The sequence below is a fragment of the Buteo buteo genome, chromosome 2 (assembly GCF_964188355.1).
Source record: "Buteo buteo chromosome 2, bButBut1.hap1.1, whole genome shotgun sequence".
In the NCBI taxonomy this organism is placed as follows: domain Eukaryota; kingdom Metazoa; phylum Chordata; class Aves; order Accipitriformes; family Accipitridae; genus Buteo; species Buteo buteo.
The window spans coordinates 39,249,371-39,270,424 of NC_134172.1; the positions used below are offsets into that span (position 1 = coordinate 39,249,371).

General features: G+C 44.0%; 1 protein-coding gene across 1 annotated transcript in view; it reads left to right on the forward strand.

Moving 5' to 3' along the window:
* The first annotated feature begins 2,219 nt into the window (after positions 1 to 2,219).
* The window catches only part of CHN2 (chimerin 2), a 168,141-nt gene continuing 149,306 nt past the window's right edge, over positions 2,220 to 21,054 (forward strand). Inside the window, exon 1 of the mRNA XM_075051562.1 lies at positions 2,220 to 2,586. Within this exon, the coding sequence (XP_074907663.1) occupies positions 2,538 to 2,586 (49 nt within the window). The 5' untranslated portion in view covers positions 2,220 to 2,537. The remainder of the gene's footprint in view (positions 2,587 to 21,054) is intronic.

The window sequence follows — 21,054 nt, forward strand, 5'->3', positions numbered from 1 at the left end:
TCATTCTCTGAAGAAATTCCTCTCTTGCTTTATCCAGATCTATAGCTGCAAAGATAATTGAAAATTAATTATGAAAATTCTTTCTTGTCTGCAAAGTCTCAGCAGTGAGGGGTTTTTCTCTCTTTTAGGTTATTTACTTGTTTCCCTGCAGATTCTGCCAGCATTGTATTTCACCAATCATATGAGACAGGTTTCCAACAGTTGCTGGAGAGGCATGAGGGCAAGACAGCACTAGATTATGGAGGGAAAAACGAAGACTTATAACAGACTACAAGGAGAGAAATACTAGAAAGAAAGATAGAGCAGGAGGAGCAGAAAAAACAAACATGTAGGAGACAAGCGAATACCACTTCAACACATCACGTACTCTGCAAGTGGAGAATTTACTGTTACAATCTTGACGTTTACCATATTACTACGGTATTTTCCTACATCCCAGGTATCAGCCTGGTTTTATGACCTAATCCAGGACTTAAAAGAACTTCCTGCCTTTTTCATTTTGTCCTCAGCATTCAATCTTTAAAATGCGTGACACGCGACATTAGGCCACAGGCCAAAAAGCAGCGAGACGCCCGTCCTGTTTTTACGTCCGTCACATGGCAATTTACAGATTTAATAAGAGCTAGTGCTAAAGCTTCGTTTAAAGCTCGTTCCTTCTCATAGGGAGCAAGCCGTCCCTACAAAATAAAACCCGGAGACGCAAGCTGGCCTCAGCCGCGTCCCTGAAGCTGCCGGCAGGAATCCCACGCGGGGTGTGGGACCCTGCGGTCCCGCTCGCCGCGGCTGCGGGGATCGCTGCTGCCGGCGTCTCTGCCGCTAGAGGGGGTCCCGGTACCGGTTTTCCCCAGGAAAAAACGGGCACTGGCTGCAGGGTCTGGGGAGCCCGGGTTGTCTCTCGGCTCTGGCAGAGAGGGAAGCGGCCGGGTGCGGGTTGCAGAGAGGGCAGGCGGTTTGCACGCCCGTTGGAGACGCTGTGTGGCTGGGTGGGTAAGGCTTAGTCTGCCAAAGAAACTTTAATGCGCGTCCTCGCTTGCCCCGCAGTAACTTTGCGTTACAGACTCTCGGTTGCGAAAACATGGAAGGCTTTCCATAAACCGCCATCAAGGCAAACGGGTTGTAGGCTTCTGGCGGAACCCGTGCCAGCAAGACTTTGCCATGCCACTCAGCTTTTGACAACCGCATGGCAGCTGACCACCTTCCTGCAGCCTTCTCACCCTCATTTTGTGAAATGGGATGGAAGCTTTGGCTGGCGGTACAGCACTGCGAAGGAAACCTGAAGGGCAGCCGACAAGAGGAAGCCTCCAAGTGATGCTTTCTTGGCTCTTCCTCTTTCCCACTTGCCCATTAAGATGCAGGGCAGTGGCCCAGGCTGGTCTGCCACAGAACCACCGTGTCCCATTTGCGCGGCTGCCAGCCGGCCCGGCCGATGCCCCCCGTGTCCCCCCAGAGCCACGGGGCCCGGGAGCGGTGCGGAGGCCGGCTGGGGGGGGGAGCAGGCCCCGACTGTGGCCGGCCGGGGCCCCGCAGCGCCCGCCGCTTCTGCTGCGCACCTGACAGGGAGAGCCCGGTGTTGGTGTTGGCCTGGACTTTTAAGAAAACGGATGCCAGGAGGGGGGAAAGGAAAAAAAAAAGGGGGGGAGAAAAGTGAGGGTGGGAGCGTGCCAGGCGGGAGGAGGAGAGCCGCGCGGACGCAGGGCACCCCGCGGAGGAAGGAGGCGGACAAAGGGCGGCGGGGGCCGAAGCCCGGCCCCAGGTGCGCAGCCCCGCTCCAGCGGGGGTCTCCGGCGGCCCGGGGCGGCGGGAGCGCAGCCGAGCGGGGAGCCCACGCTGCGGCAGCGCCGAGGGGGGCGCCGGGCCGAGGCGCTCAACAGGCGCTGCCGCCCCGCCGGGCCAAGGCGGGACGGGCGCCGGCACATGGCAGGAGCCGCGCTCGCCGCCAGCCCCGTGCCAGGCGGCGGCGGCCGGAAAGGGGCTTGGCCGCCGCTCGGCGGGGCTGCCGCGCCGCCGGGGCTCGCCCGCGCGGGACCCACCCTGCCCGCTCAGCCGGGGCCGGCAGCCCGGCCGGCAGCGCCGCCGCTTCCTTTGTGTGCGTGAGGGGAGCTGCGGCGGGCGGCGGCGGCGGCGGCGGGTCCCCCCGGCGGGCTGTCAGCGCTGCCCGCGAGGAGGCGGGGAAGGGAAGGGACGGGAAGGGAAGGGAAGGGAAGGGAGGAGGCGCGGGAAGGCGCTGGCAGGGCGGCTCTCCCGTCCCCGTCACAAGGTAAGCCCTGCTCCCCAGGCGGAGGGAGGCACTGGGAGCGCCGCGGGGCCTCTTCCCTGACCTGCCGAACGGCTTCGCCCGGCCCCGGAGAGCGGCCGGCAGCGCCTCGGCGGGGCGCCGCCGCCACCCGCTCCCCGGCGGCGCGGGGAGCCGAGCGCGGGCTGCGGCGGCGGCGGCTCGGCGCGGCTCCGGCACTTTGCGATGGGCTGGCGGCAGCGGCGGCCGGACAGCAGCGGGGGCCGACGCGGGGCTCGCAGCTAAGGGGCGAGGAGGAGGGACCATGGCCGCATCCAGTAACTCCAGTTTGTCCGGCTCGTCGGTTTCCTCCGGTAAGTTTCTCCGGCGAGCGCCGCATTTTCTCCCCTCCCTCCATTTTAGCAGGGAGAGCTACCTGTCTGCAGAGCGCCTCGCCGTCCCGCCCGCCCCGAGCGCCGCCGGCAGCCGCCGCGGTGGTCCCCGAGCCCCGCGCGGGCTCTCCCCCGGGGGGGGGCGGCGATGCCCCTGCCCGGGGCCGGCTGTCCCTCAGGCGGCGCCGGGGGGAGCCGGGACGGGGGAGGCGCGGCGGGGCCCGGCTCGCCTCCCCGCCGTGCCTTTGTGTGGGGCGGGGGCGAGGGGAGCTCCGCGGCCGGCACGTTAGCGGGAGCCCCCGCCTCGGGGCTTGGGTGGCCGAGGGCGTTCGGAGACCACCTCGCCCTGCTGACGGGCGTCCTCTGGCGCGGTCCCCGCGGGGCGGCAGCGGGAGCGGGACCGGCCCCGCATCGCACCTCGGCGCGGTGTGCTGCGCGGCTGCTGCGCGGGCCGGGCGGGGGGTGCCCCGCCGCTCGGAGACTGCCCGACCTGCCCCTTGGTTTGGGGGCGGTCCGAGTACTTCTGCAGTACGGGGAACGATTCAGTTCCCGATCCGGATGAAAAATGCGCCGGGTGAAAAACCGCCCCGGGGTTTCGGCCGCGGGCGCCGTGCGCGGGTCTGCGGGGCTTTTGGGGGGTTTTGGGGGTGCTGGGGTGGGAGGCGGTGTGGTGCGGCTTGCCGTCCTCCTGGCGGGGAGGGCTGGCTCCGCTGCAGAGCCGCAGGAAGACAGAAAAGTTACGGTGCGTTTCTGAGCGAGGCAGCCTGAAATTGAAAGCATTACCACCGCCTGCTTCTTAGCTCAGTCGTTTTAACATTTAAGTTATGGGAAACTGGTGGAGAGGGATACCCTGGCATTTTAGTGGACTGAACGAGTAAATAGCGGGATGAACAACTTCGGGGTTCGAGGGACTTGCGACTCAGTGTTTTATTTGAGGTGCCAGATTGAGAGTCTGTAAGAGCGCTTCTTAAACATAGCAGTATGTGCTGCGAAAAGCAGACAAGCTCCTTTGACTATCAGTGTAACTGTAGGAAAATACAAATAAATTTAAAAGCAATGAGCAGCTGTGTTTTTTTAAAAGATGGTGTATGTGACTTACACAACTTATTCTAGGTCACTGTTCCAGTGTGCGACACTTACAGCCAGATCCAAAGAAAGAATTGGGTCCTAAAAATAATATTTATTCCAACTCTTTTAATAAAAACCACAGACATTGTGAGCCCTAATTGCCTTAACTAGAAAGTAACTGAAAGAAGTAGGCATGAGAAGGTCTGCCTTGTGTTCACGCTCGCCATGCAAGAGTCACAGTACCAGAGCCAAAACAAGCAAGAGTGAACCCAACTCAATAGCTTGTTAGTTAAGGTACTCATTTGGGCAATGTGAATTTTATTTTATGGATAGTTTGTATATTTTTACATCTAAGTTATTTGATAAACCCAGAAACAACCCTAAAAGCCTGGACTGGATACCTGGGACTCTCTTCCTTGGTGCTCTAACCATTAAGCTGCAGAGGCATGTCCCCCGTGTGCATAGCTTCCTTGCTCCACGAATCTCAAGGTCTTTCTTGCATACTGCTCCAGCTTCTCAGAAAGGATGCTGAGTGCATACCTCTGAATCCCCTCTGGCTTTACTGAATCTAGGCTCCTGGATGTGTCTCCTGAATTGACAGATGTGTCTTCCTTGCAGTCTTTGTTCAAATGCCTGAACTGCAGGGAAGAGTGGGAGTTTGGGCACATCCTTGGTCTGAGCAGTTGATATCGGCTAACTCCAGGTGGTCTCCCACCCAGCAGGTGAATCTAGCACCAAACTTAACATCTAGCCAAGGAACTGAACCCTGGGCTTTAGAGGTACATACTCAAAAGTCAGGGCTTTTGGCACTTGACAGTACCCTGCTTTGTATGAAGCCCTTAGCTACAGCCTACAGCAGTTTATGGTTTATCTTTTGTTTTGTATTTTTGCAAGCATGAACACAGCTGAGCCTTGGCCCGTGCTTGGGGCTCTTAGCTGCCACAGTAGTACAACTAATAAATATTGTCAAGTGCTTCATAAAATAACTGAGTGCCCTTGGCTTTTGTAACTTAGAACCTTGGAGTTGTTTTTGGTTTTGTTCCAGTGCATTCAGTCTGTATTTCTTCTGTGCACATACTAATCAGAAGTTAAATTTGCTGCAGCATGATAAAGTTTCCAATATTAGCAGACCCACCGTATCTGACTGTGTGCAGCTGTATTTTGGCTGTCTGTGGTTTCAGTTCTCAGAACTCAGCAAGGCTTAGAGCATATTGTTTATATAATCTAACCAAACAGTCTTGCTTTTAAATTTCATTTGGTAGAATTTATATGTATTTTTAACTTACCAATATAAAGACTTCCAAACAGTATAATTATTTCTATTCCACAGGAGAGGGAAGGTTATAGTATCGCAATACATTTTACTAATGGAAAAAGGAAGTGAAGTTTGTCATTGATAGCAGAATACCATGCTACAGGACTCAGCTCTACCACTGACTTGATGCTTGGCCTTGATCGAACTGTGTAATGTGTTGCTGGATCTTCCTCCCATCTTTAAGAGCAGTTTAGTGTTTGTTCACCTGATAGGGAACTTCTGAAGCCAAATTAAAGCATTGCTTATGTAATCCTTTCAGATCTTGAAATAATCTAGAAACAATTACTGTATTCGCAAATGCATTTTTAGCTTCAGCAAAGCATGTCTTTTTTTTTTTTAAAAAGCTCATATACAGACATTCTGAGAAGAAATAAAGCTGCTCATCTTGAGACCATATAAATGATTCAAGATTGAGACCACTGTTAGGGTTTGCTGTTGTTTTGAGTTAACAACAGAAGATCTGCCATGCTTCTGTCCTTAGTGTTTATAGCATCCAAATATGTGGTTGGGTTTGAGCATGAGGGCATGATACTTGAGAAATTATAGGTGACTTGTTTGTTTTAAGAACTTCTGGAGGTAATAGCTGACCTGCATATGCATGAGTACAAGCTGAACTGGTTGATAGCCAGATTCTGGCCCATCTGAACACAGTGTGGTACAGAGCATCTCCAGGTTCCTTCTGTTCACATCAAGAGTTTGGTTAGCCTCTATTGCCTGTATGGAAAGGCAAGGGTTAGCTAGAATCTGTCTTACAGGAGTAAAAGGATTTATTGAGTGAGTGATAGTAGCTGAAATTGGAGCTTGAATGGCAGATGGGAATTTTCATTCACTTTTTTAAAGGGATGATTTCTTCTCTCTCTTACCTGCCTTTCTTAAAATACAGATAATTCTTCTTCCTTAGACAGGGTCCACCTCTACTCTTCTTTACAGCTGAGCACAGATGTGTTGTAGGAACAAAGTAGTCAGATTAGGCCCCGGGGGGGGTGGAAAGCCTGCTTGTGAATACTGACTGCTGAAGCCTGAGAATGCGTTACTGCGAGTGACCATTTGCGATGTAACATTTCTGTTTCAATTCCTGTTGATTCGTGTCAATGAGAAAAATGTTAAACAGCTCAAATATGTTTAATGTGAGGAAGCTGCCCAAGAATTTTATGGTGTAGATATTCTGCTTGCCCACTTATGTTTCTGTAAGTATGCAGGTGGGATTTGCAGTCTTCACTTGAACTTGTGTCTACATTAAAGACCAGAATTTGTTTCTGTCCTGGAGCGGTCGTTTATAAGCACTACCTGCACAGTGACATGGCAGGGTGGTTAGATGTAGCTGTTGTACAGATGGGGAGCTAACATGCACGGAGAGCTGTGGCTTCAGCTATCAACTAATGGTAAAGCAAGTATTTGTACTTGGGAGTCTGTTGCTTCTTTGCTCTCACAGCTAGAGAACCTGTCCCTCCTTCAAAGCTCGTGTCCGTGGTCTGTGTACTCGTCTCAACAGCCACTGTGAGGCTGTTAATTATAGGTTCGATAATATTAGGTACTTGTCGCGGGCCCCATCTGACAGGACCCTGTGAAGGATTTTTTTCAGTAAGCTAGCACTCACTAGTAACAAACCTTACAGGAGAGCCATGGGTATTTGTATTGTATTTCTTCATATATAGCTCTCTGCTTTTGGTGACAGAACTTAAGCTTCTCTGACTACCAACAGTTGTGTTTGAAGGTGGCTGCGGGAGAAAGAGGTATGCTGTTCTGAGGGAAGAAGGTTGGCATGATAAGCAGTTAAATTAAGCATTATTCTTTGGACCTTGGGTAAATCTGCACAGCATATGAAGTGCTGAAATTGTAATTACTTCCATCGGGAATTCCACTTAACTTTCCTGTAATCTTTTCTGTAGCACATGCCCAGGTGATCTATTAGCTGTATTCCTTGCAAGCCCCTAAATTTTGTTCTTCTCCCTAGATGAAGTGCTGATTCAACCACAAGCAGCATCTTTTCTTTCTCTCCTATCCTCTAAAGAGGACCATGCATGTTTCTATGCTTTCCTTCATGCTGCTTTCTCCTTAAAATAGACATATTCCCTTGCCACTCCCCATCTTAGTATTGACCCTTATTCTCACTCATTCTGATCTTTCTTTTTTTAAACTTTTTGTTGTTTTTGTTGAAACTTATCAGCTTTTTCCTGGCAAACAATTTACCTCTTGTACTTTATCACCAGCTGCCTCCAGTTTCCTCCACCCGGTAGCCAAATACTGATCATAGACAACTGATGAACTTGAGGCTCTGCTTTCTGGAATGTAAATACAAGCTTGAGTGAAGGGACCTTTGCGGCTGTGCCTGCTCCGCTTCTCTAAGGAGCAAAAAATCCAGCATGCTTCCCAGCTGGGCTCCACGCAGCGGTATTCCTAGGCGTTGGATGTCTCGGCCTCTGCGCAGTTGTGCCATCCAAAGCTAGTGTGCAGCGGCTGTAAATGCCAGCTGCCTTTAAGGCTTTGAGCTCTGCTTGAAAAGTCGTCTGCCAGGCAGCCTCCCTGTAACGGGTGGATAGGTTAGATAGCTTGGGGTGTCTATCGCGTAAGGGTCCACACTGAAGGTAAATGCAAATACGAGTCTGCTAAACAATAGCTTGTAATCAGGCTTTCTCCTCCCGCAGGACTTGGACTGTGCCAAAACCTTTGCCTGAGTCTGAGCCTGTGCTGTGAGAGTGGTAACACTCGGGAGAATTTGAGCGAAGACCCAAGGCAAACATGTAAATGTATGTGCCAGTGTACCCAGTATTTTGTGTTTTCTACGAGCTCCAAAGATAAATTTGCAGGTGTTAGGCTGAAGGGATAGCTCTGGACCTTTCTGCTTCCCATCTGAATTGATGCTTCTTCATGTGCTGTGCGCATTTCAAGTAATACCTGTTATTAGACCAGATGATGGAGTTGAAAGACATAGGCAAGCTTTCTGCTGCAGGCCTGGAGAAGGGCTTGTGTGTCTCATTGGGGCATTTTTGCTCTTCAGCTGTCTGCTGCTCTGATAAAAGATACTGCTTCTCCCCACAAACTCCTTGCTTTTGTAAACGCAGATACCTATGTAGAAGATGACCACCAATCGCCAATTAATGATGAATTATCCTTTTTTTAATTGAAAATTGAAAACTGTTTTTCTGTCCTGAAGCTCAGGGGGAAAGGCCTTTAAGTATCATTTAAGCAGTGATCCTCATTTAATTAGTAATGAAGTTTATGGTTCATAAACTAATTCTTGTAATAAATTGAAAGGCAACAAATTTTATTTTGTAAACAGATGAACAGGGATATGTTGTTTAAAGACAGCATAGTTCTCAACTACGTGTTTTCACACACACCCTGTGTTTCGAGAAGGATAAAAAAATGCTTACTGAGGGAAGAAGAAAAATCTTTGATGGTTCCAGTAACTTAACAAGGTCAAAATAAAATATTAAAGGCTCATGACTCTCTGGGGGTCATGAAGGTGCTATGATGTGAAATAGGCAGATATATTATAAAAATGAAAGTCAACATAGGCTGATTTTAATTAAGATGCAAGCAAGTGAGAAGAAATGAAATTACTATTGTACACAGATCCAGAGAGATTCTAATTGGGAAAAAGATTAGTAAATGAAAATAGATGTTTATTCTCAATGATTTAATAGAAATAGTGTTGTGAAAGTGGCACATGAAAGCTATTTAAATAATGCTGCCATTATGCTGATAAGGTGCTGCTTTTGATTTTTAAAAGGGCAATAAGAGTGCTTTTTATTTCTATTCCTCATGCCAAGCTTCTGCTGGCCAGGGTGTTCTTGCTCTAAATTAAGGCTGAAGTCTTTTGTATCTGATGATTATAAAGAACTCACCATTCTTATTAAAAATAATAAAAATTCAAAAGGGAAAAATGCCAAAGTACCCCATTCTGATACAGCGATTGGTTCAACAGTTAGTTACTGAATGTATAGACTGTGATTACTGAGAATAAAATAGCCTGGAAACTAGTACAATGCATGTCTGCTTCCCAATTTAGCTTGTATTGGTACTCTGTGAAGCAAAAGTCTTATTCTTCTTACGGATCTGCTTGTCTCAAAGACATATGTGGAGGATCAGACAAACAGTCTTTCATGCTGTCATGATGATGACCTTTTTGGATACCAGTTCAATTGACAGGTTCTTGCCTTCTGTTTGATGGTTCTAAGGAGGCTTAGATAATGCCAAATGCTGAGTGATGATAGGCAGGAATATTTTATGGTAGTAAGTAACATACACAGTCCTCTTGTATGCCTGTGCCCATAATGTTTTACATGTTTCGGATTATAATAATTTGTCTATTATGGTGCATAGGTTAAGTCTTAAACCTGGTGTTTTAGACAAAGAATTTTTTTTTTTTTTTTTTTTACAGTTGCTTTGTTTATAAACATACCTTTGGCTAAAGGGCAACAGTGGCTGGATTCGCCTTGCTTGCAACATTGAGTGCTGGCAGAAGGTGTTCCCATGCTGGGGAGCCAGTCTGTTGTCGCTTGTTCTTCTCTCCTACAAAAGGAGGAGATACTTAGGAGATTAAATATTTGGAGAACTGTGTGTTAAGGAATGGCACATTAATATTGCATGAAAAAGCTTTTGTTGCAGGGAAGTGTAGCAGGATTTATACAAGAAGCTATAAATCTGTAATTCTGTGTATATCACATTCTTCATAGGTGTAGTCACAGTTTGTCTAAGAATTATATACAGTAGCTAGTGTAAATGTATAGTTTTAACTGCTATGAATAATGACCCATTCTTGCTGTCTTTTTCTGACCTTTGATTATGAGAATGTAAATTTGGATTTTACATTGGAGGTGGTTATTACCAACTATGAATCATGCGCAATTCAGCAATAATAGTTTCATCACCCTGTTTTACTCAGCAATAATCCAAATCCCAGGGCTGGAGGCTGAGTGTATCCTGGTAGAAGGAAACTGATGTTGCAATGCATCCTTGTAACTTTAACATGCTTTAAAGTTTGCCGATGAATAGGTTGAAACTTGACAGCACAGGCTGATGTGTTTGGTAAGGTAAGGAGAGGTTAAAGGGTTTTTAAAATTCAGAAGAATGCACAAGTGTTGCACACCTTGCTTCTGGTATTATTGATCAAGGTCATCACAAAAGAATTAGTTCAGTAACTAAGATATCTGTTCTGAGTATATCTTTATCAGGCAGCCCAATTCCCCCAGGACAAGGTGTCTCCAGTATGGTATTATTACTGACAGTGCAGAAAGTACTAGGTGGGCCCTTTCTTATCATCAGTAAATCACGTGTCACCTGCTGCGACCTGCGTGTCAAGTCACATTTCTCAATTTCTTCTTAGAAGCTTGTCATGTAGCTATTCCTCTCCTTCTTCTCACTTTCTTGTTGACTGTTTAAACATTGCTTGTAGCTTTTAAAAAACCCAACGTGTTATGAATTGCGTTTTTGGTGTTATGCTTTTTATTTCATCACAGAAGAAAATTGAATGTTAGAAGAGATGGAGACCTCAGTTTGTAAATGAGGTTCAGCTTGTTGAGCAGATGTTTAATTGCTAAAAATTTGTCTTATCTTGACAGATCAATTGGTTAAATGTTTGGCTTTGTGTTACGGCAAGGAAGAAAAATGGCAAGCACACATCATGTACAGGCATACTGGGCACAGCCACTGTGAAGGCAGGTGGTTCCTGGGAGAAGGTGCTGCTTCTGCTCCAGCAATGTACAACGTGCCAGAGGGCCTGTGCTGTGTTCAAAAGCAAAAGAAGTCCAACAGCTCTTTCAACATTAAGTTTGCAGTCCAAAGACACAGAGTATCTGTTGTCATATTTTTTCTACTGTGTGAAACTGCACTGGTTCTGCCTTAATTCCCCACTAAACTGGATCAGAGTGCCCCAAAGGAAAGAGGAAAGGATGAGGGGATCATGAGAGACCCAGAGAGATCCTTCCATTTTCAGCTTCTTCGAGGCATCTATGTGGTTGCTGTTAAAGGCAGTTGTATGGTTTTTTGTGTGGCTGAGCCCTACCTTTGTGTGCATGTAGCACTGTGCTATTTCTGCATATTATACAGTGCTGTGGCCCTGCAGGCAGTGCCAGCCATTGTATCTCCCATTTTGAAGCAGTTATATTGTGTGCAAACATGTGTAGCTTAATAGTGAACCATATCCTATCCTGTTTAAGAGTTCAGGGTTAGGTACTTTCTAGCACAGAGACGTATGTAAGCTGTGGACCTCTTTGGCATGGAAAATTAGGGATGCTAGTGGCTGATGTGGGCTGTTAGCACGTTTAGATAACTTTACAGGAGAAAGAACTATCCACTGCTGTTAAACACGACGACATCACTTCTGTCTAAAGTCCCTGAGCTGTATGTAGGCTGGGAAACTGATGAAATATATACGCTATATGCCCACTGTATCCTTTTACACTTCTTTAGGTATCCACTGGTAGTCACTTTGCAAGATAATCTACCAATCCGACCTGGCGTTGCTGTTCTTATGTATATAGCTGGTAGAGGTACTGCTGAGTCAGCATGCCATGAATTCTAGGTCCTGCTTTCTACAGCGAAGAGCTAAAAGAGGGGAAAAAAATGGGGTAGGTTTGAAATATGGGACGTTGACATGCTGTGGTGCAGGTTAAAACCAAAACCAAAACCCACCCCTGAGTTTCAAGGAGACCAGATAGGAAAACCTTACTAAAAGTATGCTGCATAGAACAGTATATAGATTTGTCTCAAACCCTTTCTTCCTTTGATTGAAAAGCTTTTTCCTTCTTCTCCTTTGCTTTATGAATGTATGACCCAGCTGGATTTATGATCCAGCTACAGCTGGGTCACATTTCATTCTTTTTGATTCCAGTATTAAGGCTAGCAATTAATGAACTTTTAAGACCTAGAGCAGAGTTTTTCATATAAGGTTCCTCAAAGTTCCAAGATTTAGGGCTTTACAAAAAAATTGAATGATGCAATCAAATTCCTGTAGTGCACAGAAGTGTCATAAAGCTGAATTAATTATTTGTAAAAGAGTTTGTTTTTTAAATGAAAAACGTATTATGAGCACAACGTATTAAGTCCTGACCCTTCAAGCTGCTTGGTACCTCCTGTTCCCACTGCATTGAGGTAGTAAATCAGCAGCTTGCAGGACTGGGTAGTTGCTTATCTGTGTATTTTTATGCAGTTTCCATTAAAGCAACGTCTGCTGTTATGATGGGGCAAATTATTGTAGGCTACATAGTAAACCTCCTCTCCTCCAAGTACTGGTACATAACGTATTTAATATTCAGTGCCTTTACATCATATATGTATAGAACATGTCAATTTATTGGTGATGAATTTCCAAGGATTATGTACAAGACTTAAATTATATATCATTTGTCTAAATACCTGCTTCTTGAGAGAGCGTGCTCTCTATAACTCCTGATCTCCTGCCAGGCAAACCAAGATGACGGACAGCTTTTAGCATCATGCTGTGATAGCTCTGTATTTGTTTTATTTTGCAATCTGAAGCATGTAGTTAGATTGTTTTGTGTTGATGAACTTATTTACTGAAAGAATATTGAACCCTTTGATGTCTTAACAAAAATGGAAAGACGAATTTCACTTCTAAGCTTCCTAGTGCTCATTTGTGTCTAATGTATCAGTGTATGCTGGAAATTCTGCTTAAGTTTAGAAAATAACAGTAAATAATAACTTAAATAGAACTGGCTGTCATGGATGAAACTTCAGTGCTCCTGAGTGAGCGCTTGAGGCTGGGAGACAAATTAAAGCTATGGAAATAGTGATTGACAGGCATGCTTTTTTCTCCTCTTCCATTATGACACTAAAACCAGCATTAAATCAGTAAACCATTGAGAAATAAAACAGATGAACTGGAGGATGGAGGTAAGTAGATGTCAAATTGGTGAGAATTTATGAAATTACCTAGACAGGAAAAAGAGATGTTTTTATTGATGTTGTATAGAGAGAATACAGGATCCTGAACTCTTCACAAAGTGGGTTGCTCTATCAGACCATATTATTTAACAGAGGGAGAATTTTACAGGTTTTTAATGTAGAACCTCTGGTCATTTTGGTAGTAGATGAGTATGTCTAAGCATATGGGAGAGAAAAGCCTTAGGTCTGATACAAAATGTTGAATGCTGGGTTCAGGCCTTATTTGGTGTTTCTGAGTGAGCACACAAGCAGGGGAGCTCTAAGGCATACCTGAAAGCACCAGTTGCTGGCCATGAAAAATTAGGTAATAACCTTCTTTCCTCCGACTGAACCAACAGTTGACTGTCAAAGTGAAGAAGCATCCTATGCTGCGGTAGCATTTTAGGTACACACATGATACAGTATGATTTCTGGGATAGGAGGTTTCAGGTTTTTATGGAACTCTTTGAGAGGTGCGTTTCCATTGATGCAGTGCCTGGAGTGACCACTGTGGCGGCTTTCCATATTGCAGTTTGTGTGATTTCTCCTGCAATTTGAAAAAGTATCGTGGACATAAACCAAAGAGGTTTTCTGGGCATGCTGTTGGGTAGCGTTGCTGGGTAGTGCTGTTGCGCATTGCTAAACAGTTGTTTTATTTCCTTTCAGAAGTGATGGATTAGTTCATTCAATAAGCTCCAAGAAAGAAAACTCAAGAAATTCTCCTCCCAAATCCATTAAATTGCCTTATACCATTGATTTTAAAAATAAACCTGAAAAAAATGAAATTTAAGTGCAAACCTGAAGAGTTAAGTTTATTATTTTTAATGATTAATGTAACAGTAAATCTTTAAGCACTGGCCACTTAAGTAATCAACACATACTGTGTGATTTCTTCTAGAACTACAAAATTTGGCAGATGTGTACAGGTTATATATGGGCTTGTTTGCACATAAAAAAATATTTCAAAAAAAAGGTCTTAAGAGCTATAATGAGAAAAAGTGTTCAGACATGGAAATATTATGAAATTGTTATTCTGGAACAGCTATTCCTGAACACTATTCAGTTAAGTTAAAGTAATGTAGATCATTGACTTGAAAGGTGTAGAGGTATAGCGTTAATTATACTTATTTGTCGAGTAATGGTAAGCTTCTCTTTTCTTTTGTTTTTGTTTCTGCTCGATATATTCTTGAAAGCTTCTTGCTCCCTTTTTTCAGAGACATAATGCATTCTTGACATCAGAAACTTAAACCTGAACCTGCCATTTTCAAGGTTTTTTTTCTTTTATTTAGTTTTGTGTTGTTTAGCACACAAGCTGATCACATGATGGTTAAACTATAAAAGAATAAAATGACGTGAAGATAAAGATGATTTATTTTGGAGTAAAACTTTGCTAAACAGAACAGGTCATTATTAGTTAGAACTGTTCATGTCATGCATGTAAGAGGTGCAGTCAGGATTGGAGGTCTACTTTGCTGAATGTTGTTGAACAGGTTATTATAATTACTGTTGTTTCATTTATGCTGACATATATTTATATAAAGATTGTGTGAAAAGGCCACAGGGAGGTTGGTAGCTGTATAAATATAGAATAAATGACAGTTTGGAGCCCAAAAATCTTGTAACTTGAAGAATGGTGAAAGCATGAGGATAGTGGGTGTAAACTACAGTCAAAATGGTGAAGAATTGGCACACTGTTGTTAATTACATGTATCAAAATGTGTGTGTATGTTTAAGAAAATAAGAGGAATGAGAATGTTTAGGAAAATAGCAGGAATTTACCTCCCATGAGCTGTGTTGACTTTAATTCTGCTAACTAAGAAGGAGGAGGCATGTTGTCTTCAAAGAATTGCTGCAGAGGGCTTTGGCTCATGAAAGCCTTTTCTGTCTTGTATTTGTTTCAGATCCTTTGATCTCTTTTGGTTTGATGAGTACGTGTCATCACTTGGTATTGCAATTGCTTCCTCTTGCTCAGATATGACAGTAATAAATATATTCACTGAAGAGTGTAATTTAAAATTTATATTATTCACAGTTATTGGCAAGTACTGTAGCCTAAATGGTGAAAATGAGGGGGAGTCTGGTTCAGGTTGATTTTTTTAAAATAATTGATTTGTCTTATCAATATGCATAATAAGCTTATCAAAACAGACTTCTCAAAAATTAAGGAAGAAAAAAATCAATATAAAATGATTGTAAGTGTAATTGAGTAGTGTAATTTACTTTCACTTTACAGGAAAAGGCTTTCAGCTTCACCTCTTAAGCTGCTTTAGAAAACTGCACACTGACTCCTGGCAGTAGTGTATTGATTGAAAGCATCCCAGTGTCTAGAAAACATAAGTGTACACAAATTCATCCAAACGGGATGTTTTATAGAAAGAAACTCCATCACTGTCCAGGGTTTGTAAGTATGTTAACTTTAAAGGTACTGGATATGCTATATCATAAAGAGCTTAACAGCAGGATCTTTTAAAAAAAATTTTTTTTCTTCATTCTATAGACACTTAATTAATCCTCACAGCACCTGTTTCATAACTGGGAAGAAACTGGGCAGAAAAATGGAACCACTCAGCTATTACCAGGGACTAAAATTAAAATCAATGTGGAGTAAAAATAGAAGATTTTTCAGGAAACATTCTCAATTCATTAGAGAATGAATTGAGTTCCTCCCTTGGACCTCACTAGGAGCTTTGGCCCATACAAGGGATATATGTAGGACTTTTTTTCCCTCTTGGTATAGTTCACCTTATTTTTGTTTTATATAATAGTGTGTCACATATTTGTCTTACAGATTTTTGGTTCTAATTATAAAATCAGTTTAGGACATGCTTTGTCTCAGTAGAATTCAGGTAGATTTCTTTTTGTTTTTCCCACCTTTCTTGTATGCAGTCTCTCCCTCCAAATGTAAAGCTTTGCTGCACTTAAGCTTGGGGTTAGGTAGACTTATGCTTAAACCAGTTAAGTAACTGCAAGTAACATCAATGATGTGAACTGTTGTCACGAAGCAGACTGGACAGACCAGGGAGTCGTGTTTAATTCGAAATTCCCTCGGGCTAAATTAAGGTGAAACGACACCAAGTGATCAGTTAAAGATTTTATTCATGACAGAAGTAAACTGAACTGGGGAGGCGTGGTAGTAGATGGCAGGGTTTCTCACAACAGGAATTGGCATAAGACTACTTTTGTAAACCGTGTAACCATATACATCAATTCAGGGAATAAGGAGATCCCTCCTGTTGAGTCACGAGGTTCAGAGCAGATCCCCTTGCTTTCCAGACTCCTTCTCAGAGAAGGGCCCAGGGGCGGCTGGATCTACTCTTAGTCTCAGACTTGGTCCACGGTTTGTATCTTGAAACGGATGAGGTGTAGGGATTGTGGAAAAGGAAAAGGAAAGAGAGAAGAAGACAGAGAGAGAGAAAGGAAGAGAGAAAGTTTTCACCGGTCCTGGGTGCAGCGTTGGTTCAGTCAGCCGAGGGGTCCAGTCAGCCGAGGGGTCCAGTCCCGGTGGGCTTGCACGCCTGGGGCTTCAGTTGGTGTCCTTTTATCATCCTTGCCCCTCCTTATGGCGGGCACCCGAACTCATCAGGTTATTGAGCAGTTTGTGAGCCTTTGGGCTTGGGGGTCCTTTGTGGAGTAACTTCTCCTTCCCTGCAGACATGGCCATTGTTTGATCTTTGTATCAGAACAGCACATCAGAACAGGGAGCTGCGCACCCTCCAGCACGCCCTCCCCCTCCTGTTGCTGATGCCTGAGCTGATGGGCTTTTCACCTTGGTTCCTTGCTGTGCAGGGTTTGTCTTTAAGCAGAACTTGCCTCACCACAATGTTTGAGACATTCACTCTTTCAGTCTCTCACAACTGTTATCCTGGATTTATGTTCTGACAGTTACTTAGTCTGATACTGACTTTCCCCATCCTTGATGATCAGACTGTTCCCTAGTAAACATTTCAGAACAGATTTATTCACTGCTACATACTTAAAGAAGTTGATGCTGTTCATTTCTGGGGCTGTTGAGCACCATTTGGAATAGCAGCTGCTGAGGTAACGATTTGGACGTGTCCCCTACCACCCTTGAAAGGAGAAACATTGTGGGTGCACAAAACCTTTCCAAAGTATCAACGACATGCAAGCCTGTAAGCATTTGCATATTTTATTTTAACAGATTTTTTCCCACCATGAATATGTTTATCTTGCTTGCAGATACCAAGTCTGATTGTGTCATGTCAAGCAGGAATGACTTCAGGATTTTTTGTATATCTAAGGGTCCCATAAGCGCACGAGCAAGGACATTTTCTTTCTGATTACCTGCCAGGTTGTGATAAACTTAAAGAAATACAATCTTATGGGTAAGGCTTGGTAGTCAGCTCAGTTTACTGTATCCTGTGATTTATTGGAGCCTGCAGTCCATGTAATGGGAGATGCCAGCTCTCATTTGAGGGAGCTCTGAGAAAGAATGAGAAACTTGCCTTCAGGCCTGGACCAGCTTCTGAAATACTGAGAAAGGAAGACTTTTGTAGTGAGGTTATTACTTGAAACCAAACAAAATTTTAGGCCAGTCTGTCTTCATCTCATTCCCGCTGCTCCTCCCAAAACAGCTGAACACACCAGTCTTTGTAATCTGTGATCCTGAGGAACCAAACCTTGGGGAAATTCAGCTGCATCGCACCATCAGAGAGTCTGGCTTTAAGTTTTCTATGAGAAGTTAAGTTTTACAACTAGTTGACCTGTCAGAGCAGTGTAAAGTTCCCATCAGTGCAAATGGGAATCAAAACAGACATGCTACCAAATGTCTGAATCTGTAGTATTACTGTTGGGTTTATATTGGACAGCCTTAGTAAGAGGAAAATAAAAATCAGCCTTACAATGGTACAAGTATGAGGAGATTAGCTCCAACTCTTAGCATCACTTTCCCAAAATGCCTCGCTCATGATGACCCTTGCCTTTGGAAGTAGCGGGATAAATCTAGCAGAAGGTAGGTGAGCTGAAAAAGTATGAAGGGGGACAAACAATGTTCCTGTAGGATGACTTTGTGGCTATTATATTTTCCCTGTTCTTCATCACTTTGCAAGATATTTGCCCGTGCTGGGCAGCTGGCTAAAGCATGGCACCCAGAACAGTGGCTAGAGCATATTTGCATAGGAAGAGCTGTACAGCTTTGGCCACAGGCTCAGCTACAGCACCCTGTATTCTTCCCATCTGCGGCCACCAGCAAATGCTGAGGAGAAAGCGTAAGAATAGGATGAACGCGCAGCGTAAACTTCTGCAGAATATTCTGTCAGCATCCGGAAGTCTGTGGCTTGGGAACTTCCTGAGACAAAGAGCTGGATTCGTAACTTTAATAGATCTACTTTATTCTTACATTTTATTTCGTGAATTTGGCTAGTTGTTCTGTGGACCTGTGTAAAGTTGGAACATCCTGCTCCAGAGGTTGAATGTGTTATGCAAAAAGATACCTTTTTCACTTGCTTTTGAACTTGTCATTGGCTACTTTAATTTCATACACTCTACCTCTTTTATTGGAAGAAACAATGAAAAGTCATTTTTTATACATCTAAAATCTTAAGTGGCATAAAGCCCTTTATCATAGCGCCTACCACAGTCAACTCTTTTCCAGCTTGAAGAGTCACAAGGTACTTGGCCAATCCTTGCGTGGGATAGCCTACGTATCTTTGGTCATTCACATGGTCATCTATTACTCTTTTCCAGTCCTCATGTAATCTTATAAAAATGGACCAGAAATGAAAACAGTCATCAAGGGATGGATGCATCTTATACTTATTGCACTGGAATTAGGCTGTTCTCATTTTGTTCTCTGTTACTTAATATTTGCTTTTCTGTTTCATTCACGGTATTTTCAAACTTTTATGAGAGCTGTGTTGACTTGCCTAGTATAACATATTATCATGTGTCTGTTAGTATTGTTCTTTTTAATAGTTTCTACCAATTTGCCCAGTGCAGATGTCAGGCTACCTGAATTTTTTTGGCTTTCCCTTGGGGCCCTTTATAAAATTGGCATGATGTTAGCCATTTTGCAGTTCTCTGATACTGAGGCAGTTTTAAAAGAGACAGTTAGTCATACTGCTGTTTCATCCATGAGTTCCTTAAGAATGCTTTTGTAAGTATCATCTGATCTATACAAATTGTTATTGTTCATACGTTTGTTCTGTAGCCTCTTCCACCGAAACCTGCATTTGAAATGGATGATCCAAGCAGTCCCTCAAAGAAGTGTTCTGAAGCGGCGGCTTCTTCAAGCTCTACATTCTCTATATGTAGAGCTCAAAATTCTTGATTATTTTCTGCTACGGCTTGTAAGTGCTGCTTTTATGCCTTAATCATCTATTGGTCAGACTGGCAGGCTTCACATTGAGACGTGAAAAACTGATTGCTGTTAATTTTTATGTCTTCTGCTGGTAATTTCTCAGGCTGTCTTCCGGGTTGCCTTGTTGTGGTTTGAGTTTGCTTTGGTTTTGGTTTTATTTATTTAACCTGCAATAGCTCATGAGTCTTTCTACTTCCTTGATATGGACATGACTTCAGCTTTCAGAAGGATGTTTTCTTGCTTCTAGTAACCTCTCATACCCTGCTGTTCAGCTACCCTGGCTTCCTTTTCCACTTTCTCAAATCTCTTTTGCTGTGTGGCATGTATTTGCTCTCAGCCTCCAGTGTGGTATCTCTGTTTACCACACTGCCTGCAAAGGTTTAACTCTCTTAGCTTCTTCCCCGTTTAGCTAGCTTCCTTTTAGCAAGATTTAATGTATCCCCCAGGGTGACTTAAAAATCAGATTTCGAAGGTTTTATCAGTACTGTCAAAATTTCCTAGTATGTGTATCAACATACCTACAGTTACAAACCCATTAAAAATGTCCAAACTGTAAAAACTATGTGTGAATGTGTAAGCGCTTGTGTCTGTTCATCCTAGATAGGGAACAGATAATCATTCTTGACAGGAAGAATAATTCTACAATGTAGACCCTAGGCAGTCAAAGCTGGGTTTTGTTTGTTTTTATCAGTCTCTAAGCTAGCAGAAACTGTCCCTTCAGATGTAAGGCTGCCGTCTTCGGCACCTGTGGCTGCTTAAGGGCCAGCCAAGCTGCTTTTGCACCCAAGGAGTCTGGAAAGTGAGGTCTCAGTTTTGAGCTACTGCAGTTTGGAAATTGGATTGAGATGGTTCAGCAAGACAACTTGTACAATTACACGTATTTTTTGGAGTCAAAGTAGGCAAACTTTCTTCCTGGAAGAATCTGGACCACTCCCCTAAAATTGCATGACTCTGTCAGAGCTGACTGACCGATCCAGCCGAGGGGTCAGTAACCGTTAATGAAGGGCCTTAATAAGTGTGGACTGATATGGTCTAAACAAGCTTAGTAAAGTCTTGTCACTTAGCTGTGGTGGTGTTTTTAATGAAAAAGCTCTTTGGAGAGTCAGTAAATGTCAGGGTAATTGGATTCCATCATAAGACATCACTCTGCTGCTCAAAGGGAAGAAAAACTGAGTGGGATTAGTAATTTTTAAATATTGTAATAGATGGTGTTAGAAGAGTTTCACAAAAGATGAAACAGAGAGCAGACATTCTTTCTTTAAACCAAAGTGATGCAGTTTGTTTAAATTTAATAGTAGAGTTGTTACAGATACGCATGTACTCAAAAGCTGTCATATTACCCAGCCATTCACCTCGATCTGACCTGTTCTAGGCAAGAGGCACGCACTCTGCGAACTTTTTTCTTTAAACTTCAAACATGAGCTCTCTTTATGATAATATAATATTCTCCATGCTGTCTTTCTGAACCTTTCTCTGTGTTTTTGAATTTCACAACATTGAGCTTTATCTGAAAGCAGATTTATTTTTAGACCTTGCAAGAGAATAGTTCAGCTGCCATGAGTAAGATGCAGAGACCGAACAGCCTGGAAATGCCCCTCTCCGAGAAGCACCTCTTCTTGGCTGGTCACACTTGATTTCAGTTTGCCTATGGCATGAAGAGGTACAGGGTGTGTGCCAAAGTCCTCACTTGGTTTCAGGTTGTTTATTTATAGTTTAGGAATATTTTGTATATGGTTTTAAGGTGAGTGGTTCTATGTTAATTGAGTAAGGAAAAGCTTAGACTGAAGCGTGTTCCTGCTAATGGCTAGAGAGGTCTATTCCAGAAGCGGCAGAGGCACCACCCCAGAGGGTTTCATCCAACTGG